The sequence below is a fragment of the Cupressus sempervirens genome, chromosome 3, assembly GCF_028749045.1.
Source record: "Cupressus sempervirens isolate cs-2001-9-10 chromosome 3, ASM2874904v1, whole genome shotgun sequence".
Lineage (NCBI taxonomy): Eukaryota > Viridiplantae > Streptophyta > Pinopsida > Cupressales > Cupressaceae > Cupressus > Cupressus sempervirens.
In genome coordinates this window covers 745964728-745977888 of record NC_143120.1, presented here as the reverse complement: position 1 = coordinate 745977888, position 13161 = coordinate 745964728, and the positions used below count along the sequence as shown (strand labels likewise).

General features: G+C 39.5%; 1 protein-coding gene across 6 annotated transcripts in view; it reads left to right on the top strand.

The window, feature by feature from the left end:
* The first annotated feature begins 5003 nt into the window (after nt 1-5003).
* Nucleotides 5004-13161, top strand: part of LOC149568973 (Integrin-linked protein kinase family) — a 100677-nt gene continuing 92519 nt past the window's right edge. For all 6 annotated transcript variants that reach the window (XR_016362673.1, XM_089821787.1, XM_089821786.1 and 3 more), the window contains exon 1: nt 5004-5556. Coding sequence is in view for 5 of the 6 variants with exons in the window: in XM_089821787.1 (XP_089677913.1) it covers nt 5218-5556 (339 nt within the window). In the remaining variant the exon portion in view is untranslated. The remainder of the gene's footprint in view (nt 5557-13161) is intronic.

Here is a 13161-nt window from a genome sequence, read left to right as displayed (position 1 = left end):
CCACACTTAAGTGGTGATAGTCATCTGTATGGTAGCAATAACTTCGGTGAGTCTGTTAGTTACAGCCCTACCTCCACGCCTCTCGCTTGGTGCCCAGATCTTTATGTGCAAGAGCTTTTGAGGGCCAAGAGGAGGTTGGAGCTCTTAGAGGCTAAGGAGCAAGAAAGTTACCGCAATATATAGGTGCTAATTGCAGCAAATAAAACTCTTGCAGACAATAACAACACTTTAAAAGCTCAAATCTCAATGTTGCAAGAAAAACTTTTAGCCGGGAAGCTTGAATGGCAGAATATGAAGGATGAATGAAAAAACCTGAATGTGACATTGGAAACAAACAAGGTCACAACAAATACCGAGTCATCTCATAATAAGGAGAAAACAATTCTCCACACTAGTTCACCAGGAAAGGCAGTTGGTGAAGAGAAGAGAAGGAGTTTTGCAGAAGTCACCAAAACTTGGGACAAAAATAGCAAACACCCTGATATGGCAAGAGAAGAGGCAAAGATTCGTGTGAACATGCAAGACAAAGAGGTCAAGGAAAGGCAGCTTAGGGCATCCAATATAATTATCAAGGGGATAAAAGACTATGGGGAAGGTGAACATACCCTTGACCTAACGAGGGATTTCCTACAAGATGTGTTGTTGTGGTAAGGACAAATCTGCCAAGCTTGGAGGGTTGGCAAACCACACGCTGAGAGAAATAGGCCAATCAAGGTAGTCATGCTCAACATTAGCGACAAACAAAATCTACTTAACAAAAAATAGCTCTTGAGGGGTTCTCGCTTTGTTTTAGAGGAGGATTTAACTATGAGACAATAAGTAGAAAGAAGGATGGAAATGGAAAAAATCAAAACAGCTAGAAATGAAGGCAAAAGAGCTTGGATGTTCAAGGGAAAAGTAGTTATTGCTCATTTTGGCTACCGCTACAATGAAGGGCAGCAAGAAGGCAACAAAGGTGCAACAACAAACACCTTAACAGGCAGCAATACAACAAGATCCATAATCACACCTAGCTATAATAACTCAACTTCGAGTCTTTTGCATCAAAATAAATAGCAATCAAGCTTAACCCAGGCGTCCTTAAGTTTAGTTTGTTGGAATTGCAGAGGTTATCCGTGGAGATGTGGGCCTGGGTTAGGGCCTACTGCGGAAGGCAAAGACATTATTTGTCTCATAGAGACACATGAGCACGAGGGATGTAAGACCCCATTGTTTGAAGGCTACTGGAAGATGGCAGTGTGGAATGAGGCAGCGAGAAATGGTAAAGGTCATGGAGGTATAATGGTTCTAGTAAAAGAAAGAGAAGGTTGTGTCATTCAGCTGGAAAAGACTGATTCTAATAAACAATTTATATGGCTCAAAATCGTGGAAAATAACACTCTTCTCAGGATTGCAGCTTGTTACTTTGCTCAAGTATCTAAAATTTATAAAAAGTGTGGTTTAGATCACAATGACCCTTATGCTATGTTAAAGAAAGATGTTGCTATTTTTTCACAACATGGGGATGTCCTTCTTGTTGGAGATTTCAATGCTAGGACAGCAAATTGGCAAGCAAGTATTTTCAGCTCCGAAGTAAATGATAACCCTATTTGGCTCACAGAAGAGAGAAATCATCAATGGGATAGAATATCCGAAGATGCTAAAGGCTGCAATCATTTTGGGGAAGAATTGATCACTTTGTGTGGCACATTTGATCTAATAATCTGTAATGGTTTGGCTAGATGGGCTAAGTCGGGCAATTTCACTTGCAACACATACAATAGGGCAAGTGTGGTAGATTATGTAATTTGTTCGCAGCATTTGTATAACAATATTGAAGAAGTTGAAATTGGAGAGCACATTTGGGATCTCAAATCAGATCATAGACCGTTGTACGTAAATTTGTATTGGGCAAAGGATAGGCGGATTGGGGCAAAAATCCAAGGCCCTCAACACCCACCTTCTCAGGGCAGAATTTTGTTAACTTCAGAAAATAGTAACACTTTCAGGGCTACTCTTGAGAAACTTTGTATGGGACACCCTATGTACAAGCATGGTGTTAACAGTCATGATTTATCAAATCTGATTCACGAGGCTCTTTCAAAATGCAAGAGAGCAAAAAATAGAAAATCTGAAACTAATTGTTTTCCAGCCAATGCATGGTTTGATAAGGAATGCAAGAGGGCTAGGAGAAATCTAAGGGAGTCAAATAAAACTAACCTTGACATTAAGACCTACAAATAGATCCTAAAGAAGAAAAAAGTCGATTTTATGTCCACAAGGAGAGAGGAGCTAATTTTCTTGGGCAAAAATAACCCCAAATGTTTTTGGAAAGAACTCCAACCAAGGAGGAAGCAAAATGAAAATAATATTACTGCCACCCAATGGTTTGATTATGCTAAGAAACTTTATGAACAAGAGGATGGAGTGGGACAACCACCTTTGGTCAATGATACCACAAATATTTTTACTATGCAAGAGATAGAGATAGGGATTAAGAAGTTGGGTGGAGGCAAAGCAAAAGACCTTGTTGCGCTTCAAGCTGAATATTTGAAGTGGGGTATGAAAACTCTTGCACCGCACATCACTGAAATCTTCAACAAAATCTGCTAGGAAGGGTTTTCGAAAGATTGGACAATTAGCCTTGCAATACCACTTTTTAAGAGTGGTGATGTTAACAATCCCTCCAACTACAGGACTATAATGATCAATCCCCTCTTTGCTAAACTTTTTGGCAGTATGATAGAAACTAGGATTAGCAAATGGGCAGAAGAAAATCATAAACGTGCTAAAGGGCAAGCTGGTTTTAGGCCAAAGCACTCGACAGTGGATCACTGTGTCACTCTGAGACACATTATTGAAAAAGAGTGGGAGAAAAAGGAAGAGGTTTTTTGTTGCTTTGTTGACTTCAAAAAGGCTTTTGATACTGTTCCGAGAGACAAGCTTTGGTTGAGGATGGAAGAATTGGGGATTCCTAGGCATCTCAGAGCTGCTGCTCATAGGATGTACGAAGAGGTGAAAGTCAAAATCAGAACTTCAGATGGCATTTCAGAATGTTTTAGGAGCGATATTGGGGTCAAACATGGCTGCCCTTTATCCCCTACTTTATTTGGTTTATATATTGACAAACTGGAAGAGTGTTTAAACACGTAAGAGCGTGAAGGCATTCAGCTAGGGGAATTTGTTATAAAGCTACTCCTATATGCGGACGACCTCATTTTAATTGCCAAATTTGCTTGTGGTTTGCAAGACCATCTATCTTCTCTTGAGCGCTTTTGTAAAATGGTGGGGATGCAGGTCAATATCAGCAAAACCAAGGTTATGATTTTCTCTAATAATAAAAAACAACATCAATATGAATTTTATTACAATGGAAGTGTTCTCGAAGAAGTTGCGGAATATAAATACCTTGGCATCGATTTCAACAAAAAACTAAGCTGGTCTAGCTACAGGTATAAAAGGACATTAGGTGGATGGAAGGCTTTCTACGCTCTTCAGAATAAGTGCCATGAAGTGGAGTTGTGGGATTGGAAAACTATTCAAACCTTGTTCGGTCTTCTTGTGCTGCCAGTTGTTCTTTATGGGTGTGAATTATGGGCCAGCAGCACTACTATAACACAATGGAAACAAATCGAAGGAATCCAAAAGCGCTTGATTACAAGCAAGTTTAAAATTAAAAGCACTGTTCCATATGACATCATGCTAAGTGAAATGGGGGCTGCGCCTATCGAGGCACTTGCTATGGTTCGCCTTTTAAGCTATCTAAAAAGAATCAAAAAAATGGAAGAGGATAGATGGCCGAAAGTTGTCTTTAGGGACACACTATGTAAGCGAAAAAGGACATGGATGCAACAAAACATCAAGTGGATGAGTAAATGGAATATTCATTTCAATATGTGCCCCACAAATAATAAAGAAATAAAGGTCTTTGTTATGGAGAAATTCTACAAGAGAAATTGGGGAAGCGAGATTGGGAGGAAGAAACTATATTATATAAATGAGTTCAACCCTACTTGTGATCAACTCGAAAAAGCGTACATAGGAGACAACATTTCTTGGAGAGCTAAAATTCTTATTGCTCAGCTGAGAACCAATTCTCACCAACTTCGTTGTGAGACCGGGCGTTGGAAGAGGCCAAAGGAGGCTTGGGAAGAGAGAATTTGCAAATTTTGCAATTCTGGGAAAGTGGAAACTGAACAACACTTTATTCTAGAATGTGAGGCCTACAAGGATAGCAGGGATAAGTTTGCAGATACTATATGTCACAGTTCTTGGCATAACCTGTTCAACGAAGAGTACATTGAGCAATTGGGGGGGCTCATCATTAGTCTACACAAGAGGCGAACAACGCTACTTAAGTCTGCTTGAGTTGTCTTGCTGTCCCATAGGCTATTTTTAGCCTCGTGAACGTTAAAATTTTATCTATCTTTATCTATCTATCTATCTATATTTGTAAAAAGCCATCTTTGTAAGATTGGAGTGTGAGTGCTTGGAATTTTCTCCCTTCAAATTAGAAAGCCCTAACTTTGACGCGTTGGATTACTTGTTGAAAAATAACTTACCTAGAGTTGAGGAAAACCAACAAACAGCTGTACAATTAAAATATGATGAGTGCTAAATTGTTTCCTTTCTTTTTTAATATTGACAAAGATTCCATCACCATTTGACGGTCGTCATTATAATTTCTGCTCAGAGTTGTTTGTTCGCATTTACGGTCCCGATGCTGACCTTCAGGTCAAATTTTGGAGGAAAGAGTTTTGTAATGATTTAATCTATATTTTATTCATTAAATAATAGGACTTCAATTATATTATTATTAATTATTATAAAAAATACTGATATCAATAATGTTTATAATTTGGCGATGCGAGGAAGAAGGTAGGTAACTAATAACAAACAACGTGTGGGGAGTGGTGTCAGTAACTGTAAAGCTCTCCGTCAATTGACACGCATAGTACGCGTTATGTCAGCTTTTATCGTTACTGTTCAAGTTTAAAAAATAAAGCACTTCCCCTCATTTTTTAAAAAAAAGATTTAAATTGAGAATTCTTTCCCGACAAATCGGAGACAAAAAGAGAGAAAAGAAGTCGTGAAACAGGAACCAGATCGACACGAACAGCAGGCTATACGCGGTTCGATCCCCCGACCTCTCGGGATTATGGAGCGTGAGAAATAAGGCTGGAAAATTGTAAGACAGTATAATTGCAGTCTTTCATATAGATTGTTGTAGACACGGCAATGGCAATGGAGAGAATAAAATCTGTGAAGTTTTCCCTAGGGAGACAGTCGTCGTTAGCACCGGAGAGAGAAGAGAGGGTAAATGGAGAAGAAGCGGCGGAGAAAGAAATTGAGATTCCAGAAGATCTGAATTCCATCATACAGCTGCTGTACCTGGCAAACAAAGGGGATGTGGAAGGCATAAAGGCGCTGCTGGACGCCGGCGCGGATGTGAACTCAGCGGATTTCGATAGCCGGACGGCCCTCCATGTGGCCGCGTGCGAGGGTCACAAGGGTGTTGTCTCTCTACTAGTTAGCAGGGGCGCCGACGTCAATTGTAAAGATCGATGGGGAAGCACTGTATGTATACGGTTTTCTTGATTGTTAGATTTGCTCTTCTCAAAGGTTGACTTATTTCATCGTGCTTTGCTGGTCGCTGTTTCGAATCTCGTAAAGTCATTTTTGACAGCCTGCGCCGATTTTTTATTTGTTTTTTGCTTCTATTTTATTTTTAAAACATTTTTAAGGCAATTTGTTTTTCCTGCGGGAGTCCTCTTTTTACTAGTTAGAAAGTCATTTTGTGCTGGTTGAGCTCCAATTTCCATTCATCATACTATCAAGTGCCGTCTTTAGAGAATTTATCAGAGTGCAATCATTGCGCTCAGCACGCCGCAATGTGAACTGGCATGGATTTGGACAATTTAGGTGGGCAAGAACGGCTCAAACTATCAGGAATTTCTGTTCTGCATAAGCAATAGTTGATGGAGAGCAATCTATGCCTTCTAAGTTGCCAATTCTGCAAACTATGCTGATACATTTTGTCATGGATGGAAAGCAATCTATGCCTCAGGGACAGATAGCAAAATATGCCATTAAAAGTACTGGGGGCTTGCTCCGGGATTCTATATTTTCAACCCTAATTTATACTAGACCTGCAGAAATACTGAAAAATCTAAACCTAGAGAAGGGTTTTAATTGTGTACTCTGCTGTGTACTAAACTTGAGCCTACATCATTGTAAAGTGTTCCAATGCAGTGGGCCGCCTCTGTTTTCACACGTGTGAATTAACCTTTGGCTGCTACATCACAAATTATGTTATATTTTAGGGCATTTAAGCCTGAATCAGAGACAGTCTAGGTGAAAGATTCAGATATTTTGGGTTACCTTAAAGGTTCACGGTCCTTTGGATTATTTTTCTTTTGTAGAAAATTGGCCTTGAGGATATAGTTGTTATGTTTGCAGATGATACCAAAGTTCAGTACACATCACGGTAACATGCCACTATGTTCCTCAACTAGACTAGGTTTATGCTATAATCCTTTAACAGGGGCTGTGATCTATTTCATATGCATCTTTTTAACCTTCCAAGTATGAGATGACCTAAAAGATATGTGTAATAATCCAAATCTAATATGAAGCGGAAAATATCACTAATTGTAATCTGAATATTCTCAAGAGTATTGTTTACGGAAAATTGAATAAATATTAAGAAACTTGATTAAGTGGAATTCCTTATAAATATTTTCCGGAATTTGCTTTCTTGTCTTTTTATAGTACTTTGTTCACTAAAATCATTCATTAGAACTTTTTCCATTTCTGGGAATAGTTTTATTTAGATTTTCCAGGAGAAAATTTTACCTTGGGCTTAGGCTTAATTATTATTCCCTTTTCTAAGTTTTTAGTGAAATTCCCTGGAAGATTTAGCTTTTATTTTTCCATATTGATACATTCTCATATACATGTTATGCTCTACCATAACTCTGTTTCTTCTCCTCATTCGAGATATCATGGATGAGTATAACTATAAAAACAAATTATTCTTCACCTTTTCTTCTTGTCTTCCCTTTTGAAGAATCCCTAGGACAGAGGTTCCTATTTATATCTCCTTTTTATTTTGGCATTTTGTCACTCTAGAATTTGTTTAGCCCTACCATCTATAGGGAGGGGCTGCTGTCCAGATTTTCCAAGGACCCCCTCTATATATGGGTTTTCTATCCTATTCCTCACCCCTCCCTCTCCCCAGATCTCTATTTAGGCAGGTACTTTTGATTACTTGCTTCACTACCAATCGATGATTGCTTGACATGAATGATGCAAATAGAAGGGAGAGATTGCGACTCCTTACTACCCAAACTTGTTTGAAAGGGGAGTAAGGGATAGTCCTAAGGTGGGAAGTGTTAGTGTAGTTTTTTATTTTTTCTATATTGCTAGGTTTTTCCTACACTTTTAATAATCTCGCTTAGGTTAATAAAGCATGTCTTATTAGGTGAATGGTTGTGAGGTGTCACCTTCCTAAATGTGAGCATCCATTAGCTATCTTGAGAAGATACTTTGCTATCTTTAGTCCGATAGATGGTTGCTTCTCATTGGTTGGTGTTGCCACCTCCTCCCTCATCCTCGCCTATATAAGCATGCTACCTGGCTTGTATTTGCATCTTTTATTTTTGTATCCTTTTAATGCTATTTTGCTTCTAGCATTTGCATTACTCTCTTGGAGACTAACTCTGTGTTGCTATTTTGATTTTGTATCATTTGCATTCATAGTTTAGATATTTATTCTTTGCACTAGTTTTCTGAGTTATTAATCTTTTCAGATTTTAACATGGTATTAGAGCTTTTCTATGTGCAAGAGTAGATTTTAGTTTCCTTCTTTGAGAGATTCGGGGTGGGGCTAATAAATCTTATTGTAATTTTTTGAAAAATGAAGTATGCTCTTCTCTTGCATCTTTGGATGATTTTGAGAATCAGAAAAGTTTTGACAAAAATGTTTTTAATTTCTGGGGTTTCAATCTCAAATCTGACAACCAACGTGCATATTTGAAGTTTTCAATCAGTATTGCAGGTTCGAACATGCCATTGATGGACTTCGGAAGCTTATTCAACATTTGCATGTCATTTTTTGGTTGTTGGGGTCGTTTCTTGGTTTTTGGAACTATTTTTTATTATTAAAGACGTTTAATTTACACTACAACTACATCTTTTGTACATCAGCAAGAAAAAATGCTTTCTGGGTTTTGTTCGCAGCCCCAAAAAACCATCTGGGTATCTTTTAGTTTTTGCATGCAATCTATATATTTTGCAGAATCAAGCACGAAAAGCTACAACCATACCCCTCTCCGTTGGCAGTCGCAAATTTGAATGCAGTTTTCAAATGCTTCATTCTTGCTCATACTGACTTCGATTTTGACGATTCTTATTATGACCTTGGCTTTTTTTTTGTGCTCTATCCATTAGTGGAGTTGTTTTTTGATTTTCATGCATAAATTTTTCAGAAATTGCAAATTCTTGGCCGTAACTGTGCACAGTTCTCGTTTTGGAAACTTCGGAGGATCATAACTTTCTCATACGACCTCATATCGAGGTGATTCTTTTTTTTTGAAAGTGCATGATTTTTCGAGTAGATCACAGTAGTGCTATTTGTTTCCTTGATTATTGTGCTTAAATTTCACTTTCAGCATATGCTCTTTATGAGGGTTTGTAATGCATTGGAATCAAAACCATTAAGTATTTCTTTCTAGTGGTAGTTGTAAACGCACTAAAATAAAGTGCCAAATCATATTTATTTTGGGGGGGTGGTTCTTTGATTGACTAAAAAGGGGGGGGCATTGTCGTGGCTAGGTTCTCTTCTTTTTAGCATTTCTTCTCTGCATTTCTTCATCATGGATCAAACAAATATGCCCATCCTAACTCCATACAATTACTTTGAGTGGAAATCACGCATGACAATTCACTTAAGGAAAATTGGATTAAATAGGATAACTATGGGACTTGAAACTGAACCTGATAAAGATGAAGATAAGCCTAAGTGGTTTAACAAATGTGATGAGGCATATGGAACATTGTGTTTGTCTGTTTCTCTTGACTTGCTATTTCACATTGAGTCTTTGGATACATCAAATGAAATATGGACAAAGTTAGAAACACTATTTGGCACACAAGATTCAGTGAGGGGTCATATGTTGAAAAATGAATTAATTAGTTTAAGTCCAGGCAATTTCAACACAATCCAGGATTTTTTCACCAAATTGAAATCACTAAGGCTGCAGTTAAAACAATGTGGAATTGAAAAGAAAGATGAACAACTGATTCTTAGTATTCTCTCTAAGCTAAGTTCAGAATATTCTGTGTTTGTCTCTACCTTCTATGCTACTAAGGGTGCACTTGGTACTCAATTCACCATGCCATCTTTAGATGATTTTGCTGTCAATCTCACTCAAGAACAGGACATCAATCTCACTCGAGAATAGGACAAGCTAAGCTAGATGGGCACTCTTAAGTCCTCTAAGTCACATGCTTTGGCTGCCAACCAAGGCACAAAAGAACAAAAAGGACAAAGTAGTAACAACAATATTAAGGATGAGAAACAAAATAATAGCGAGGAAAAGAAGGATCAAATACTAGTTGCTTCAAAAGAAACTATTGATACCTCATCCTCTAAGGGCGATAAGCCTAAGAAAGAAAAGGTCAAATGTGCCTATTGCAAAAGACCCGGTCATGATGAACATAAATGTTTGAAGAAACAAATTGATCACTTGACATACATTCTTGAGAAGAATAATATTTGTGTTCTTGAGTCTATCAAACAAAGTTCTAATGAAGGGTCTAACAAGGCAAAAGAAAACAACAAGGGCAAAGGAAAGGGCAAGGCTCTTGTTGTAGTTTCTTCCTCACCATCTACTTGGGTTCTTGATTTGGGTGCTTCACACCACATGGCTTCATTTAAGGAAGAACTTGCATCCTTGGAGCCATGTATTATGCCTTCTATTTTGATGGGTGATGACACTCCTGTTGAGGTGTGTGGGAGAGGGTTTGTTGATGTGGGGGATGGCACATTCCATGATTTTCTTTGTGTACCCTCATTATCAACTAATCTTCTATCAATATACCAGATCACTCACATAGGTTCAGGCAAGCGGGTTGAGTTCACTCTTGATTCAGTGGAGATACATGAGTTGCATAGTGATTCTGTAGTTGCAGTTGGGAGAGAAAATCATTAGTCACGACTCTATCTATTTTCTCAGTTTGTTCCTTATCCTCCTTCATCTGTTTTGCTCACTAACTCTAATGGTGTGAGTAAATTATGGCATGAGTGGTTTGGCCATCTTAACTTTCGCTATTTGCATCAGCTCAACCAGCAGAGCATGGTCACAAGGTTGCCTTCAGTTCAGTTTTTAGGAGGTGTTTGCCAAGGTTGCATTCTTGGTAAGCATCCTAAGGAAAAGTTTGACAAGAGTAAGGCATGGAGAGCTTCACAGATACTAGAGTTAGTTCACAGTGATTTGGCTGGTCTATTTCAACATCCTTCTTTCAGTAGGGCCCGATATGTCCTCACATTCATTGATGACCTTTCTCGATATACATGGGTGTACTTTCTCAAATAGAAGTCAGAGGTATTTGATTATTTTCAAGAATTCAAAATTTTTGTAGAAAAGCAATCTGGGAAAGCCATCAATGTTTTGCGCATAGATAATGGTGGTGAGTATGTCAACCATCGGTTTGAAAGATTTTGCACTTCAGAGGGGATTGATTTACAGCATTCAGTTCCATACAATCCTCAGCAAAACAGTGTTGCAGAACGGAAGAATAGATCCTTGAAGGAAATGGCAAACTGTATGATTCACTCTAGATCTCTTGCACCACAGTATTGGGCAGAAGCCATTAATTGTGCTTGTTATATCCAGAACCGTGTTCCTCATCGAGCCTTGAAGGGAGTTACTCCTTTTGAAGCTTGGAGCGATTGAAAACCATTAGTTAAGCACTTTTGAGTTTTTGGCTCCCCTGCATGGGCCCACATTCCTACAGAGAAATGTAAGGCCTTGGATCTGCAAAGTAGACCTTGCATATTTGTAGGTTATCCTAATGGTGTAAAGGGTTATCGGTTGCTCCACCCTACTACACATGAGTTATTCATTGAGAGGAGTGTTTAGTTTGAGGAGGGATCTTCAAGCTCGCTTTCTATCACTTCTCCAACTCCTTCTACCTTGACATTAGAGTCACTTGGAATACATGACAGATCTTCTGATGAGTTAGATTCACTTGAACAGTCTTCTACGTCTACTTCTGATGTAGAAAGTGATTCAGAGAACTCACTTCCTTCCTCTCCTAGTCATCATTCAAAGGTTAATGATTCCCCTCCAGATTCTTCATCTTCTTGTCCACTTTGGGCTAGGCAGACCTTGCAGTCTGCAGGTGATTGGGTTGGGGATCCATCAGACACCAGGCGAACTCGTTCACAATTCCAGGATGCTCGACATGTTTTCATTGCTACTGCCTCAGATCCATAGTCCTTTCATGAGGCTTCTGGTATTCCTTAGTGGGATACAACTATGTAGGAAGAGTATAGTTCCTTGATGAGGAACCACACTTGGGATCTTGTCCCTCTTCCTAAAGGAAGAAAACTTGTTCGATGTAAGTGGATCTATCGCATAAAATTTGTAGCAGATGGGTCAGTTGACAAACACAAGGCTCACTTGGTCGCCAAAGGATTCTCCCAGGTTCCTGGGATTGACTACTCTGAGACTTTTGCACTAGTTGCCCAAATGAATTCCATTCGAATTGTTCTTGCCATTACTGCAGCTAATCGTTGGGAAGTACATCAAATGGATGTGAAGAGTGCTTTTCTTCATGGTGACCTTCATGAGGAGATCTACATGGAACAGCCACAGGGCTTCCTTCAGGATTCTTCACTTGTGTACCGTCTTTGGAAGTTTCTCTATGGCCTCAAATAGGCTCCTCGGGCCTGGTATGCCAAGATAGACTCCTTCCTTCTATCAGTTGGGTTCACTCGGTGCCATTCTGATCCTAATGTCTACATTTTGCAACAGGGTGATTCACTTCTATTTTTGGTTTTGTATGTTGATGACTTGCTGATCACAGGAAGTTCTTCACCCACCATTAAGGTTGTCAAAGTGGCCCTTCAAGACAGTTTTTTGATGATTGACTTGGGCTTGTTGCATTACTTTCTTGGGATTGAGATCCTTCAGTCTGCTTCTGGGATCACCATCACACAGTCCAAGTATGCTCTAGATTTACTCTCGAGGTTTCATATGGCTGACTGTAAGCTTGCTCCGACTCCCCTCCTTTCTGGAGTCAAACTTGAGGCTCAATGTTCTTCTCCACTTGTTGATGGCACTTTGTACCGCCAACTTGTTGGGAGTCTCATTTATCTGACTCATACGAGACTTGACATCTCCTATGCTGTAGGCATGGTCTCTCGATTCATGCAGGAGCCCCATGAGCTGCACTGGAAAGTAGCCAAGCGGATCCTTCACTACATTTAGGGTTCTCATAGTTGTGGGATTCACTACGCAACAGGTATTGAGCTTGATTTGGTGGGCTACACAGATTCAGATTGGGCAGATGATTCTGAGGATTGCAAGTCTACTTCAGAGTATAGCTTCTCACTTGGGTCAGGTTCTGTTTGTTGGTCGAGCAAAAAGCAGTCTGCTATTGCTCTATCTTCTACTGAGGCTGAGTATCGGGGGGCTGTAAATGCCGCCATTGAGGCCATTTGGCTTCAACATCTTCTCATTGAGTTTGGTATCCAGATTAGACGGCCATCAGTCATATTTTGCGACAACCAGAGTGCCATTCAGATCTCACGGAATCCGGTTCATCATCAGCGGACCAAACACATAGAAGTCCACATGCACTACATCCGGGAGCTCATCCATGGTCATGTCATTGACCTTCGCTATTGTCCGACTTCCGAGCAAGTTGCTAATATCTTCACCAAACCCTTCACTGAGAGCAAGTTCCTTCATTTGCGAGCTTTGCTGGGGGTGTGGGATGCTTCATCTTTTGGGGGGGCCTCTTCCTCTCACTCGAAGTCTTGACTTTTTTTTGGGGGGTCTCTTTTCTCTCTCTTTTGGGAAATCTTATGTACATGGGTACCTCATCAGACTTGACTTGCCGGGACCCATTTCTACATCCACTTAAGCTTTGCTTATGGGGGGGTGTTAGTGT